Source organism: Topomyia yanbarensis, chromosome 2 (assembly GCF_030247195.1).
Source record: "Topomyia yanbarensis strain Yona2022 chromosome 2, ASM3024719v1, whole genome shotgun sequence".
NCBI lineage: Eukaryota > Metazoa > Arthropoda > Insecta > Diptera > Culicidae > Topomyia > Topomyia yanbarensis.
The window spans coordinates 185,538,613-185,556,126 of NC_080671.1; the positions used below are offsets into that span (position 1 = coordinate 185,538,613).

A 17,514-nucleotide genomic window follows, 5' to 3' on the forward strand; every position below is an offset into this window, starting at 1 on the left:
GAAATATATATTGCATATTCAGTACGATTTACACATACATACAATGGATCGACAGCCAAGATCTTGAGATCAGAGATAAAAATAATCGAAGCTCTTTTTTGACGGCTGAAAATGAACCTGATGCGACTCGCGGTGAATAGAAAAATATTCATTCAAATATCTATGTTATTCATTCAGTTAAATATCGTACAATATATTCATTTCATTAATTATCAAGGAATTTTTTTTTAATGCCTGTGAAGCATATGAAACAACAATCGTTCGTTCATCGTTTACATTGTGCCAGCGCCTACTTTGCTGCGCTTGATTCATTGCTGGTCGGTCGCTTCGTTTAATAATCTGAGATGAATGGAAATCTGCCTGGATGAATGGGCGGTTTGTTCGTTTGACGTTTTCAGCTGCGTCATTGAATATTGAAAATGAATGAGGCTGAATATGATCAATTTTTATTCAATGAATTTGAATATTTTTAACTCCGCTTGAGATACTATGTGTCGACACTGAAACATGGCTTGAAACTAGCGGCGTATCAAGGAGGAAGATTCGGGGGTCCGGACCCTGTCGAAAGTTTTCAACTTGTTAAGAAGTTTTAATTTAGTTTTAATTTTAAAGTAGCAACCCCTCATTGCATACCCTACCTGAGCCTATATAGGTAAAAAAATAGGCCGGGATTAGGTTTAAGATTTTTAGAGTGCGTAACCTTTCTATATGAGAAAGGCAAAAATATGCCAAAGTAAAAAAATGTCAATCTTCGTCAAATTTTTTTTTGAGATTTCATCAAATCTTAACGTTTTATGCATTTTAAAGTCATTTGGCATCAAAAATGCAAATTCGATTTTGAAACCAGTAACTCCGGAACCGGAAGTCCAATCAATAAAAAATTCAATAGCAGCCGATGGGAAGGTTGTACCTTTCATTTGAGACTACAAATCGGTCCAACCATCTCTGAGAAACAGAGGTGACATTTTTTCCACATACACACATACACACAGACATTTTTCGATCTCGACGAACTGAGTCGAAAGGTATATGACACACGGCCTTCCGGGCCGGGATTAGGTTGACGATTTTTAGAGTGCATAACCTTTCTATATGAGAAAGGCCAAATCGAGATTTTCGAGTTTTGTTTATAACTGATAAGTAATTAAAAAATTCACATAATTTGACATGTGTCCGTCAGTCCTACTAGCGAATCAAATTCGTTAGTCGAACAGAGGTTGGGGCCCAACCAGCGAATCACGACTGTATAACACTATCTGATGCTTCGACTCCAAAAAAGCAATGCGAAAACACGAATTGACGTAATCGATAAATTTATAAGACCGGTTTGATAATGAAAGCAATATTGTTTTCTTGATTTCGTCCATATTCAGATATTGTCAGCTCAAAATACACCATATGGTCAACGCAATCGGTTCATTACGGTATTCAGAAGGTCTAAAGGAGGAGTTTACTTCAAATGGTAAAAAATCAATGGTAAAACGGGGTAAATCGATGGTAAAACAAATTATTCTTAGTTCGGTTCTGATAGAACTACCATAAAACATTAATAAAAAATTTAGCATTTGAATTGTTTTTATATGAGATTGTATATTGGGATAACACAAGAATCTGGTGATGTTTCTTTCTCGCCTTATAGAAGAAAAAAAAAACAAGCATTTAAAAAATCTTCTATTTATTCAAATTCATTTATATATGCATTCTAACAATTGCAAACAAAGCCTTTCTAGCTCACAACTGAACAGCAATGCTGGGTAAATCTACAACGGCTTCCAAATCGATTGCTGGGCTGTTGTTACCCGGCTCCTTCAATTTTTCCAATCGGCTTTGAATGATGGAAAATGAAGGCCTATCGATGGGAAGAGCACTCCAGCAAGCCAGCATAAGATCGTACAGCTCCCCGCTGCAACTCGCCGGTTTCTCCATCCGGTAGCCCCTTCTGAGCTCCGCAATAAGATTGTTCGGCAATATCAACGGATAAGGATTAGCTCCCAGGGTGCAAATTTCGTACAGTAAAACACCGAAAGACCAAACGTCACTCTGCGAAGTGTAGACCTGATGGGTTAACGATTCCAGGGCAAGCCACTTGACGGGCAGTTTACCACTTCCTGTTTTTCGGTACAGATTCTCCTGGTAGATGTCTCTGCTCAGACCGAAATCGGATATTTTTACTGTTTTGTCGCCGCAGACCAGCACGTTGCGGGCGGCCAGATCACGATGAACAACTTTGTTGAGAGCTAGGAATTCCATACCAACGGCAATTTGCCTGGCAAATTCGAGCAACAGTTCGTTAGTGACAGTTGATTCTTCCGGTTCTTCGATGTAGTAGCACAGGTTTTCGACCACACTCTGTTGTAGATCATTCTGGGGTGAAGGTTGGGTATTGAAGTTCGAAACTTTCAAACATTGTACCGAAGAATGCCGACGACCAGTTATGTTGGCATCATCGTCGTTGTTTTCGTAATTAGGAAGAAGTGAATGTTCGGTGTTTAAAGTTTTGTGTGAAGATAATTTCTTCTCGTTGACGAAAGATGTGTTAAAATTAAAAATGTTTTCCGGTTTCTTGTTGGTCTCCAGAGCCGGCGTTTGGCATTCCTCTTTCGAGATTTTCATTTTCAATAGCTTGTCCCACTCACAGCGTAGAAAGTTCAGCAGATTTCCTTCACTACAGTATTCGGTTAGCAGCATCATATCTTCCACACTTTGAGTATAATGACCCAAAATACAAACCACATTGGGATGCGTTCCAACTGATTTCATCACTTCTATCTCTCGTCGGAATTCCTTGATATCTCCCAAACTGGGAAATTCCTTTAACATCTTCACGGCAACATCGTTGGGAGTACCAGCCGAACGAAACAAAATTCCTTTCCGCACCAATCCGAAAGCACCTTCTCCTAGCACATCGAGAAGTTGAATCTGTTCGAAGTTAATTTCCATTTCGTCGTTGATAGGTGCAACGGATTGCAGGACTTCCCGCACGTCGTTTCCAGGATCCACGGGTTCTTTCAACTGTGTTTCCTTACAGTATTCGATGCGTTGTTCGTATTTTCTCACCTTCGCCATTCTGATGTACGTAAGAAAGTATAAGAGAAGGGCAAACGTGATCGTCAGGATCGGCATAATAATGATAGCAATTACCCTTCCCCGACCGTAGGTGCCTGGAGGGAACCGGCCAGTGTAAAGAGGTCGGACTAAACTTTGCCTAGCGGTGCGGTTGTTGGCATGTGTTGCAATAAACACCTCATACTGAGGCCCAACCATCGGAAATGATTCGATCGTGACTGTTGTTACATTCCCGCTAACATTTCTTGAAACTGAGTTGGCCATTTCATCTGTAATTGTCGGATTTAAATCGTACAACTCAATCACGTAGTAGTCTGGTGTATAACGGGGCTCGTCCCAAGTAATATTGAAGGTGTAGTTTTTCCCGCTCAGGTACGTGGAAGTCACTTGTAAATTTTCCACGATTTCGGGTGCACAGAACTGGGTGGTATTGTGCCATTCCCTGCAGTTTGGTGTGTGAAAGGTATGCCAATGCAGCTCGCTTTCTAAGCTGGGTATGTGCGTATTCTTAGCACGAATCGCTATTTCATATTCCGAGTTCAGTTCCAGTGAAGTCAGACTATAGTGGTATAGCTCTTCCGGTTGTTGGACGGCGATTGGTTTGAGCTGACCATTTGATGAGTGGCTGGAGTAGTGCAGGATTTCGTAGTAACACGTCTTATCAACGGCCGGTTTCCACGAAATTACACCATCGATCAGAGATTGGTTTTCTCGATTTGGTCGATATTTGATTACGTCTATGCTGGTGATCATTCCCGGGCTGTAGTCCGTTGGGAGCGTTGTGAACTGATTTTTTGTAGTACTGAAATGATTTGCCGTCACTACCGTTACACTTAAATTATATTTTGTATTGGGGGTTAAATCCTCGATTTCCATTAGTGATTTATTTGTTAAATAAGAAATTGATTCACTTTGAATTCGATCACTTTGCTGCACCATCACTAGGTAGATTTGGAAAATAGATGAATTTGTTAGATTTTTTCCTTCCAAAGAAATATGTTCGGTGCTTTCAGTGTTTTCAGTGAAAACAGAATCAACGGTTCTCCGTGACTTCCTTAACTGCCCGATGCTGTTCTGTGTAATATCACTTCTTGCAATCTGGTGCGCTTTTATCACCAAACTCGAACTATCGCGGCAAATCAATTTTATTTTTATGCTAGATTCCGTAATTTGCGTTGGTAGCGGTTGTTCTTGCACTGCTTCTTTTTTGCACATATCGTAACATAATTTAAAGGAATCCGTCTGCCTTACCATACAATTAGAAACGCAGGAACTAATTTTGAGTACATGTTCGACTTGGTGGCCACTTTGTAGCTCAATCTTTTCGCAACGGGTGAATTTAAGTAAAACTAGTACGACTAGGAAAACCGTTAGATTTTGTAGAAATTTCAAACACATTTCAAAGTTATTTTGATGGTACGCTTTAAACTATCACTTCCTCGCTTCTAGCTCTCAAAACAATTTATCCTACACATTTTATAGTAAAAAATATACCCAGAATCGAAGTTTACCTGAACATTCAAGTATGTGTTTGCTTACCGTCTTCCTTAGAGACGAGGTGAAATCTCATAAGCGTACCTACCAAAATAGTTTGTGTAATGAGCATAAAGTAAAAAAAATTCGACCGATTCTGACTGCAAACAAAAATTTCTCTGAAACTTGCAGGTAAATATCAAGCCGAACTAGGAAAATTAACCGTTGTGTATCCGACGCGGTGCCTGGGTACCTTTTTAGGTTTCAATTAATGAAATTCCCATGTTTTATCCATAGCTGGAAATCGAAACTTTGCGGCATCTTAGAACTTCACTAAGTCAAGCTTTTGGGTTAATAATATTATTGATATAGTAAGGGGGGAGTGAGGAGGGGCTCCTGATTATTTTACTACGTAACAAGCCGACGTGGGTACCCGGGTACCCACAAAAGTGAAATATTAATAACTACAGTAATTTCCAACCGATTTTGATACTTTTTGGTGTTTTGGATTCAGGAACTCATCCACTTTTAGACTTGGTAAAAATGAATCGGGTTACTTCATTCGGTTCCCGGAAATCCGGATTTCCGGAAACATGTTCCAGTGCTGGGATACTATTTGTGACTTTTAATGGAATACTAGCAATATGGGTATCAAAATTCTTGGAATTGCATCAGTAGGCTATATCTCGTGGTTTTTTAACCATTTGGTTGTTTAACCCCGGAACGGACATTCTGGAGCAGGTTCCCGTGGGGTCGTAAGTGGCCATTCCATTCCAATTCCATTTTTTAAACTGCCATAGGGTCCCGTAACAACAAATAACAACAACTTCCGAGACAATTTGTAGAGTTTTGATACTCATATTGCAAGGACGTTATTAAAATTTACAAATCATACCCTAGTACTGGAACATTACTCCGAAAAATCCGGATTACCAAGCACGAGATCCATTCATCCGGTTCAACTTTACAGAATCAAAAAGTGGACGAGTTTCTGAATCCAAAACATCTAAAAGTGTCCAATTCGGTTAAAGGAAGCCATAGTTATGAGCATTTCAAATTGTGGGTACCCGGGTACCCACGTTGGCCTGTTAAAGGTGTTTTTTTTGTTGGGCACATAACTGTTAAGGGGGCGTCTGATGTAGTGGGCAAAAAACTCGACTTCTTTTTAATACACTTAATTGTTAGTATTGAACCTCTAGAATAGTCTCTTGCAATCTCGGTAGGCCCTCCGAACTTTCTTTGATTTAAACAGCCATGCATTCCTCGCGCGTATTTGCTGTAACACATGCAGATTTCAATCTATCGGCAACTTTAATAGCGTTTATCTCGAAACCAGGTTTTTGAAATTGACGAACACGATAACTCAAAAACTAATCAACGAACTGACTTGATTTTATATGCGAATGCGCAATATATGTGGCCTATCAATGAAACACAGAAAACTGTTTTTTTTTTCATCCTATTATTTTGTAGAAAAGTGAGCGAATTTACAGTAGGGGAGACCAGGGCTAGTTGGCGGTGTTTTTAGTTTCCATTTTTTACCGCTTACACAATAAATGTATAAATAAATCTTAACATTAAACAAAAGATCAAGTGTTGCCTTGCCTTCACAATCGTAAAACAAAATAACAACATCATCAACAGCTGGCGTCTTAGAGGTGATTGATAAATCGATTGCCTTGTACGTAGCGCACCTTGCTTCGAGTCTCGACCACGCGCATAGGGTTAGATTTTTTTCATACGAGATTTTTCTAACCCGAAGAGGCTTTTAGGTTAAAACCTCTATAATCGAAATAAAAAAAATACAGGTATACCTCGATTTAACATACATTTTCCGATTCAATCATGTACGTTAAATCGAATTTTATGTAAAATCGAAACACAAAAGAAATATTTGTTTTCGAATAGAATTATTTTTTTTATTCATCACACGAAATATTTACGAGAATATTACTGATTGTATCCCCCTAACAGTGACATAGAAACCACATATTCTCAACTAAACAATTAGATTGCTCTTCTGAACATAAACAACATATTTATCTTAACCTTGCCAAGTATTCGCCAATTCTAACAGATATTCATTTCATAAAATTTGTCGCAAACTTTTCTCAGAATTCAGGATAACTTATAAGAATAGTCAACAAAGTTGGATTAACCATTGTGTGCATGAAGAGCACAATGCCTAAATTTAGTAAGTAAGAAAATTTGTGTTTCTATTTTGTCTCATCTTTATATTGGTAGACCAACCTATCCGTCAGATAATCGCAGAATTGAACAGAACACTACTTGAGTTCACGACCAAACGACTAGTCACGAAGTTTTGTAAGCACAGGAGTTCTACTTGCAGAAAAAAAAATTAACCAAATCGAGCGATTGTAGCGCTATAGTTCTCCTTAAGGAAATAGTTGGATTAAATCATTTTGTACACGACAGATACAATACCTCAGTTTAAAAGTCGAACTCATCAGAATGAATAAGACATTTGAATTACAATACAAAAATATTTAAAAAAAAGAAAGTTTAATCCTTATGTACGACGAGGAGGATCTATCTCCTTTTTTACACATTTTATTAGCTTATTATTTATTGGATCTATCTCCTAGATTTCTATTTAAACGTGAACATTTATTATGATACTCCCGGGGCCAAGTATCCAGAGCCTTCGATCATCTTAAATCGTACGCAAATGCCAGTACAGTTTATTCGAATCCCAATCTCTACTAACGACCATTCTTTATCCGTTGCAGTTGTTGAGAGTAATATATACAGATATACAGAATACGCAGTAATATATGAAGAATATAATCACAATCGGTGTCGTACTAACATTGCTTTTGTGTGCTTCCTCTGTTTAGATTAAGTAATGACTGGCACCGGTATTGATAAATAAACACCGTGAGCTTACCAGGAGTCGTACATTGACGGAAGACGTATCTTCCATCATTATCGTATATTGCATTTTTTGCGATCCATAATGAAGTTGTCGAGCTTACGTTCTTTCAAGCTCTAGTTGGGTGCGTTAACATCGAGGAACTGTCATGACTTCATTACAAATTTCCAACAGTTTCGTAATAATTGCTACAGCCCCAATGCCTATTAGTGGGACTCACCGTCCGCCAATATCTCGTCACCGCCCTATACCTTCCATCAACCATATCTTTCCAGTTACCTATTTTAGCTTACACATAACAACCCATAAAACTATTATCAGGAAATAACTTGAACCACAAATTCGTGTATCCATTTTCCTGTGCGGTATCAAAATAAGAATGTTTTTGTATCTCAGAATCTTAAACATAATCTAGCGAAAAAACGAAAATAAATTATGTTTCTTTAAGCATTGGAAGTGGATCATAGAAAAAAATGATATTGATTCTTAACATTTCGTTTTAGTAACAGTCACATTAAAATTTTTTGCATGTATGTTTAATCGAGGTAAAAATTACGTTAAATCGAAATATGTTAAATCGAGGGTATGTTAAATCGTGAGTATGTTAAATCGAGGTATACCTGTAGTTGGCATCTTACGTTGACATCGTTAGGACGTATTTTCGCGCTTGTAAAAGTCTCGCGTGTTTTCGAAATGTCGAAGCGTAAACGACGATCGGGTGGCTCGAAGGCGAGCCCGAATCTAAGCTCGAAACGTAACAAAAAAGTTGTGGGCAGCCCCAATGTGTACATCAACGTGAACAAGCAACCGGACGACGATGTTTCGTTAGTACGTTCAGCACGATGGGCAATGGGCAGCATCATTAACAGTCATGCACGGACTGCAATGAACGCCAGCGACGTGAACGGCTTCGGTGGTCCACTGGAGGACGCACCAGCAGAAGCAATCACGACCAAACTTCCACCGCTGGTGGTCAAATAGTTTCCTCTCTCCTCTCCGAGGAAAGAGTTTTTTTGCAGCTAGGAACCAAGGTAAGTATAAACTGAGTGGTACTGGCATCAAAGTTATGGACATCATGTGGGTACCAAAGAAGAATACCAGCGAGCCCAATCGGGTTGGAGCGGAAAATTTTTGGCACGACGTTGCTTCGTAAAAGCCGTTCAAGGCTGTCGTACGAGGTTTGCCAATCATGCATGGCAAAGACATGGAAATGAAACTGAAAGATTGATACAAACTGCAACCGTTGGCCGTATTTCCAATGAATCGGAAGGATATCACCAAAGCGTACTATGACCGTCTATATCTAGTTCACTTCAAGAAAGGCACAGTGAACTTGAATGCATTGAGAGGACTACGAACAATATGTAGTATGGTCGTTCAACAATATAGTCCACTATTGAGGAACAAACCGTGACGTAACGCAGTGCACGCGTTGTCTGAATTTTGGGTACGCTATACGCAATTGTCATGCCAAGCCAAGATGCAACAATTGTACCCAAGCCCATCTAACATCAGATTGTCCCGTTAAAGGAAAAATCGCCTTGAAATGAATTCACTGCGGAGAAGCGCAACGCCATCAACCGAACAGGAAGCCACATAAAGGACCGGTTTTCAATGAAGGTGATTTTTCATTGTTGCCATCAGATCACCGTCCAGACTTCGGCGCTCCAGCATCGCAGCATCAGCCGTTGATGGGTTCGAGTCAGCAATCAACTAGTGCTTCGCAACCTTGGCCACCGGTACCAGCCGGTATCGGTGCTTCGTCGTCGGGCTTCGCTGAAAGAGCCACACCACAGGTGTGGCATCTAGTGCCCCTCCGGAGGACCAACAAATTCCGCCCAAGTATACCGCCTCACAACTCCTGCCTAATTGTGCGGAAATGTGCGATAAACTGCAAAACATTGTCAAACTAGGCAAGATCAAATTTCGATGTTAGGGCAGTTCATTATCTAGTATGCTTGTTAAACCGATAAAGTGTATGCTCTGGAATGCCCATAGTTTGCTGCGGAAGAAAATGGAGCTAGGAGAGTTACTAGAACGGCTAGAAACAAAAGCGATGCGATCGATCAGCCTATCACGATTAATGATCTTAGCTCTGATCGTTATCCCGTTTCCCTTCAAATCGGAGGCAGTATTGTGCGTTGGGAGCAACAGACGAGAAATGACTACCACAATGTCAACTGGGTAGAGTTTGCTCGTAGAGTGGACCAACGTATTAATGTGGCCCAAACTCTAGGATCAATCGAGGAGTTTGATTAGGCGATTGATGAACTGAAGGCGGCTCTGATCGAGACACAGAGAGCCAATGCGTGCGAAACATTCTGATTCGTGGTAAACTGCTCAAACTCGACACGATGACGAAAGTGATCATTAGACAGAGGAACGAAACCAGGCGTCAATTTCAGCGTACTGGAGACCTCTCCAAAAAGTATGTAACGAAAAAATTGTCCGAGTTGATCAGTGACAGGGTGAATCAGCTAAAAAAGTGAAAACTTTGCAAGCATGGTGAACCGATTAGGTCCCTTGTCTCGTCCCTTCTGGAAGGTGTCAAAGGTCCTTCAATTGAAACCGCAAAATATTCCTCCACTAGTGCGAAATGATATCCAACTGGTCACCCCCACTGAACAGGCGAACGCAATTGGATTGTTCACACAACCTGGGGAACACTATCATCAGTCCGCTGGAAACAGCCGTACGAGAGACCTGCATGACACTTACTGCTACGTACCCGAGAATCAGAAGATAAAACCAGAACAAATCGCTATTCGAAAAACATGAAGGCCCCTAGATTCGACTCAATCTTCAACATCGTTTTGAAAAAACTCAGCATCAATATTGAGACATTCACCGAAACGTACACGCCGTACCAACTGCTTACTAAAGGCCGCTCTAAGGTTGCCAGTAAGTTTTTGGTGTAACTAGTACTTGTAAAACAGAATTTGATTGTTAAATATAGCTCATTAAAGCAATTTGATCAATTCTGTAATCTGAAAAGATTTGTTGAATTTAACTGAACGTCGTGAATTTAGCACCACTTGCATCTGGTATACTCAACCTGCACAAAACGTTGCATAACGCAGGGCTGATTTTTGGAACAACTTGTGCTTACACTCAGCCCTTCGTTATGAAAATTTGCGACCTCCAAGCGCGGTGTTTCATGAAGCGCGGCCGTTCCTTTCGATCGGGAAAGGCCACGTGGAAGTTTGGGCAAATACGCTAATACGTACACTCACATAGCAAACATCCTAAACAGGTGTCTGGACCTCCATTGTTTCCCGTTGGAATGTAAAATTGCTAGGGTTATACTATTACCAAATATCATAAATAACAATATAGTCCACTCTTGCAAATCTCATACGAATCATAGAAGACACAAAACGTACACTTTCAAAGTGCGAGAAATCAAACTGCTACTGAAAACTGCAAGCTGTCAAAACACATAGACTTATCCAGCTGCGTGCCGTATTGACGTTTGAATTGGGAGGAAAACAAATCGTTTACACGGCAAACGATTTGTCTTGTATTCCAATCAATCGTCACTATATTTCACTGAAAAATTTAAAAAACATACGGACGAACTCAAAACCACGCACAATCGATTCGGCAGTGTTGCCAAAGCCTCCAGAAACGTCCAATTGCTCTTGTATCAACATATTGCAAATGTCACAAAAAATTATGGACCGAACAACGAAACTGCAAAGTTTCGTTTGAATCGGCAATGCACAGTGGTCCAGAATACGAATTTAGCAGGAATTTTAACTTTTTGCTAAAATTAAATGACTTAGCCTTACAACATGTTTGGAAAAGTTGTTGTACTTTGCAAGGCCACTCCCACAACCCCATTTTTGGCGAAAAAGTGCTCATAACTTTTCAACGGAAATAGCTAGATATATGCCTTATTAGCCTTGAAACAATCTTAAAGTTGTCTGAAGACTACTTCAGTTTTAAATTAATACAGCAAAAGTTATTGGAATAAAACTGTATATCGAAGAAACACCCTAAACTTCGACTTTAAATTTGTTGTAAAATAAAGCGAAGTCGTAGAACGACAAATTTTGGAAAAGTTTGCTGAAGACATGTAAGCTCTATCTATCATGATAGAGCTTACATGTCTTCAGCAAACTTTTCCAAAATTTGTCGTTCTACAACTTCGCTGAAGGTCGTTTGGCTCTAGCTAGAATTATTAAAAAGTTAATTTTTTGATCTTGGTAAAATTTGAACCACCCTAACTGTTGTTTTAACAAAAAGAGGGGGCTCATAAACTACGAAAACTTCTCCAAAGACTTAATAAGGCTAAGTTGTTTAGTTTTAGTAAAATCGCAAAATTCCTGCTAAATTTGCATTCTGGACCACTGTGCAATGGTCATATTTTGTGGTCGGCCGATGTTTTCATAGAATACCTTAATAGTGACGGTTTCACTCCGTACATCAACTACAACGGATAACGAGAAAGAATAACAAAATGTGTGTAGGTAGGTCAATAATATATTATATCTAGGTACCTAGAATGTGCCTATATAAGCAATGTTCTAGACGCATCCATCATCAGAAGTTTATACATAGTTCGATATTCATTAAGTACGATCGACATCAGCGCAGTGTAGTGATGAACGCTTTAATATTGTGGTCGCTTTTCGTATTGTTGAACGTGTTCAGTGATAGTGAAGCACAGCCTCAGCGCTGCAAAACTCCTAACAACGAACCAGGATCCTGCATTCCAATGTCTGAGTGTAGTTTCATTCAACAGATTCTTAGCAAATCTGTCTTGTTCAATAATGATGTCAAATATATTCAAGGGGCTCAATGCGGAAACTACCAGAATGATGTTTTAGTTTGTTGCGCCAAATCTAAAACCGGACCAGCTACTAGTGCTCTATCCGTCAAGATGGGCACAAAGACGCTTCTTCCGGTAGCACCTGCTTGCGGAGTTCAGTACAGCGACCGGATAGTAGGCGGCGAACAGACCGGTATCACTGATTTCCCATGGACGGCTCGCATTCAGCACTACGATCATCGTCATAACGATTATGCATTTCACTGTGGAGGATCCTTGATCAATGAGAGATACGTGCTAACAGCAGCTCATTGTATTTCCGGGATTCCAGCTAGTTGGTCAATTAGTGCTGTTCGTCTGGGTGAATGGGATGTTCTTACGGATCCGGAATGCAAGGATGGTGATAATGATTGCTACGATCCGGTGCAGGATATTGAGGTGGAAAAAGCGATTGTTCATGAAAAATTTATCAACACCAGATTGCAGGTGCACAACGACATTGCGTTGTTGCGATTAGCTAGAGAGGCACAGATGTCGCAAACTGTAGTTCCGATTTGTCTACCGCTGGGTGAAAGTTTTGCTAAGCGGCGGTACGACGGGTTGAAAATGTTCGTCGCCGGCTGGGGTCAAACTGAGTTCGGAGGTAACAGTCGCTACAAACTGGTTGTAGGAGTGAATGGAATTGCGGAACAACGATGCCGGAGGCAGTATCTGACCGCGAATATCAACGATAGGCAGATTTGTGCTGGTGAAGTCGCTGGCAAGGATTCTTGCAAAGGAGATTCCGGTGGGCCACTGATGGATGTGATAGTGGCGGGAAATGAGGTCATTCACTACTTGGCCGGAGTGGTCAGCTTTGGCAAACAGTGCGGAAAGGAGGGGGTACCGGGTGTGTACACGAAGGTAAATCGTTTCGGTGATTGGATTCTGAAGCATCTTGAGCCGTAACAACCTTCTTCGTGCAACGACCCTTGGAGTCGAAAAACACCATGTATGTGATTGAAGTTTGTATATAGTTTAATAAAGAATAGTTAAAGACAAACACTGATTCGTGTGTTATACTATATATTATACAAAATAAGAGAATGTGAAATGTACGAATGCAAATATAAATACGCTTGATATTTTTTTTACTTCAATATGATACTCGAAAGTGAGTTTTTTGTCGTCATTCATACCCAATAATTAAGCCAGACCATCGGTTGTTTTGCGAAAAGAAGTTATTACTAATATATTAATATTGTTTTGACGTATTGCATTGGGAGAAATTTTCCATTCATTTAGGTAATCATTTTACTGCAAATGACACGAAAACATTTTCACATATCAGTATTATTATAGAATGGCGATTTTGTGGGTAGATTTGGAAAATCAGATAATAAAAATATTATACAGGAATTGAGCGATGTTCCACGGTTACGCGACACATGCTCTAATTAGAGCTCTCTAGGTAGATTCTGGTCAAGACACACAGGTAAACTGGCAACCAGTGCCCACAAAGAAGAAGGTTTGACATTGCCTGAAAATGTTCAAGCACGTGAATTATTATTTTGTATTTGATTATATTGTTTAGTTTACATTCCATTTCTATTTCAATTTATTGGATGTTCAGCTACAAGTAGTGAGTTTACATGATTCGCTTAATTAGTATTAAGATATAATATGCTTTCGAAGTTAAGTAATGTTTGCAGTAAGGAGTTTAAAGCCTATTTGTCACGTGCATAAGGAGCTAAACAAATCTTATAAACCAACTTATAAACTATAAAGAGAGCTAATCGTTGCAATTGGTGATTGTAACGGTTTTTGTCGGAAATTGCTATTAACCCTAGAAAGTTGCAAAGGCTACAAATGTACCCACGCCTTCTTTGAAGCCGTGTGATGGCAAGAATTCGGCAACTAACGACCTGGGACCCTAACCATCATTCAATTTAGAGTTCCTTGTAAGAGTAGGAAAAGGTGGTATAGCCTATTTGCTTATAGCCAGTGGCGGAGCCATAAAAAAAATTCGGGTGGGGTTCGAAATTTCCACATTTAAAATGAACATTGCACAATACGTAATGGTGGTCAAATTTGTTTTAATAAGATTTTGAGTTTGAAACTAATATAAAATTCAAACAAATTAAAAATTTCGCTGCAAGTTGAAAATTTTCGGAAAGGCTCCGGACCCCCAGGACCCTCCCCCTGGATCCGCCACTGCTAATAGCCTTCGTGGAAGCAGGTGTCAAAGTTGGCGTGGGGTACATTTGTACCCCAGTGTACGGTTTCCGTTAGCGTGCTGTCAGTGGAAATGTGACTAGTCACAATACCAGTTTAAATGCTGGTAAAACTACTACGTAAGTAACAATTAGTATTATATAATCGTTTTTAATCATTTATTCAATTAATTTAATTTAATTTTGAAGTAGAAAAAATTGTTCACATTTTTGCTAATTTTTATAGTTTTTCAAAGCAATGGGCGCGCAAGTATAATTTTCGCACCGTAACTACTGTAACAGTAACATTGCGTGTTACCAATGTATTACTGGTCTTTTTGCCTTTCTCATATAGAAAGGTTATGCAATCACTCTAAAAATCGTCAATTTAATCCAGGTCTGACTTTTTTCGGCGTAGGTAGGTTATCCAGTGAGGGGTTGCTACTTCAAAATTGAAACTAGTTTAAAATTTCTTAACAAGTTGAAAATTTTCGGCAGGGTCCGGACCCCCGGATCCTCTTCCTTGATCCGCTGCTGGTTTTAAGCGATGTTTCAGTGGCGACACATAGCATCTCAAGATCGTGGCTGTCGATCATTTGTATGTATGTGCAAAACGTACTGAATATGAAATGTTCGGTGTTAAGTCAGACCGGACCAAGTCGCAAAACATCAAAAAATGAGTTAATGATAGCACTGGATAAAGAATTTCTTCATCTACATTCTACTTTTACCAGATTTGAAATATGAAACAAAAAACAAGAATTATGGTAAAAATTATTTTCCAATTATAATGTAAAGGATGCTGCGATTCAAACTTTAAACGAGTTTTTCTCGAAATCAATGCACTGTCACTTAATCCGGTCTGACCTAACACCGACCAAATATACATTTCCACCGTTGTATTGAACATAACCAGCCGTGGAATCGTATTTTGGACAAATGAGAAAGGCACAATTGCACCACTAGGTGGATTAAAACAGGTTTTTACATTTGAATTTCCACCCCATTTCGTGGTAATTTCCAAAACCCTATTTTAAACATTCACTCTTCCAAATAATTGCATTTTTCAAAAATATCGAAATTCCATTTTATAACGCTTCTAGGTCATTTTTTCAACTTTTAGAATCGTTTGATTTTTTTCAAATCGTTTGAAAATTCGCAAAGTTATAGTATTTTTTGTAAAAAAAGTCAAAGCCGCGATTTTTTGACTTTTTCTTGTTCAAACGACTTTATGTAGGGGAACATGGGGAGACTTCACCAAGCGCAAAATTCTATTTTTGACTATGACGTTTTCTATTCGGTTCTTAAAATTATTTCAAAAATATTTTTATACTTGTTTCGATCCCTTAAGGTAATTTTAAAAATTTGGAACGAAAAATTGTATTGTATTGTTTATTTTGGGTTTGGGCCCATTAACGAAAAATCTTTTCATTATAGAAAATATTTCGTAAATAATAAATTTGCATGAAATGATGTAATTTTTTATCAAATTTTGTATGGACATATCTACTCGACTACTAATTACTATTAAAATACTCTTATATCATCTTATTTCTTATGAAGCAGTGAAATGATTTTACATATATCGGAACATTGGAATAGTTGATACTAAAATTTGCACAACATTGAGCGCACTAACTAATGTTGGGGAGACTTGACCAAGATTTTATGGGGAGACTTGGCCAAGTAGCAATAAGCTGAAGAAAGATACAAAATTCCTGATATTTATTATGCTTTGGTATCTACTGTTAATGTTAATCACGCCACAAAAAAATCCCACCTCAAATATCAGCCTATATATTTTAGTATAAGTCAAATGGAGGTTTCAGTGTATTTAAATTGTAACAGCAAACAATAATACCAGCTGGGATATGCATATATTCAGAGCTTTCTAAGCCATTTTGAAATATTGATAGCTGTAGGCAGCATACTCACAACTATTAATCTTTCAACAATATTTATCAGGTCGTATTATTCCCATTTTTAAATTTCTACAAATGGAATAAAGTAGCTTGATTATTACGAAAATTTGTTAGTTCGATGTTTTTTTAAACGCTTCGTTCGCTTCGCACCATCGAATACAACGGAAACATTAGTACATAGGCGCATTCAAAGTATTTTTTTTTTTCAATTCGTTTATTTGATAAGGCAGGTTTGCGTTAGCTTAAAGGTGCCAATTTTGTTTTGTTTTACATTTTAAATTCCTTAAAACTAGGGGATTACATATTGATTTTTGAAATTCGTAAGATTAGGGGGTCATTTAGTTTTTATGGCAATATGGTTTGACTTTTTTAGCAATGAGATTATTAGAGCAAATAATGTTTAACTAAGGGGGAAAATTTTTACGACTATCTTAAAAGTAGAAATAATTAGAGGGCGTGATTAAATTTTGTAAAGATTCGGAGACATTAATTAGAGTTATTTTATGTGGTAGTAGAGTTGGGCATTTTCAACGAGATCATATAATATAATAGTTAAAACTAGAAAAGGCAAGAAGAGCTAAATGCTTCATGAAGATATTCGGGGGGAGGGGGGGGAAGGGGTGTTACTTCTGTGTATAAGAGTCAGGGGAAGTAGGGTGGACAAACATGGCAGGGGGAGAACATTATTTCAGTTTCAGACTTTCGGGAGATCAACGGATGGATTACAGAATCAGGGTGGCCTTCATCAGGAAGAATCATGTACTGGGACGCCGGGTGGTCGTTCTCAAGATGGCAGGGGTTTCTCCAGACGATTTCGTAGTGCGGCTCAGATGTTGATCGGCTACATTTCGAGTTGTGCATGTGATGTTCGTGCTTTAGGTCCCGTGTTTGTTGGCTCATTCGACAGGGATGTTTTGTGTCGCCTTGGAGTCGCATCAAACCATCGTGGATGTATGGTACAGGTGGAAGAGAGCGTTTCTGAGAATGATAAGGAAAAGGGGCAGTTAAAGTTGGATATTGATGGTTTTTATGAAGGTGTATATAAGGGACATATAGAGGACATCGCGGCTTGCCAACACATCTCGAACCGGGACGTTGGGTGGTCTTCCTCAGGCCCGGAGGGTGTCCATAAGCCGAGACCTGGCGGAACTGTACTCGGTGCACGCCCAGACTATGTGCTCTATATCGTGATAA

At 39.1% G+C, this 17,514-nt stretch overlaps 2 protein-coding genes across 2 annotated transcripts; one reads left to right on the forward strand and one right to left on the reverse strand.

Moving 5' to 3' along the window:
• Positions 1-1,731: 1,731 nt before the first annotated feature.
• LOC131679929 (tyrosine-protein kinase receptor torso-like) lies at positions 1,732-4,005 on the reverse strand. Its single transcript, XM_058960675.1, has one exon. It carries the CDS (start codon positions 4,003-4,005, stop codon positions 1,732-1,734), a length of 2,274 nt encoding a protein of 757 aa, XP_058816658.1.
• An 8,033-nt stretch (positions 4,006-12,038) lies between these two features.
• Positions 12,039-13,154, forward strand: LOC131679930 (CLIP domain-containing serine protease B4-like). Its single transcript, XM_058960676.1, has one exon. The coding sequence runs from the start codon at positions 12,039-12,041 to the stop codon at positions 13,152-13,154; it is 1,116 nt and encodes a 371-aa protein (XP_058816659.1).
• Positions 13,155-17,514: the final 4,360 nt, after the last annotated feature.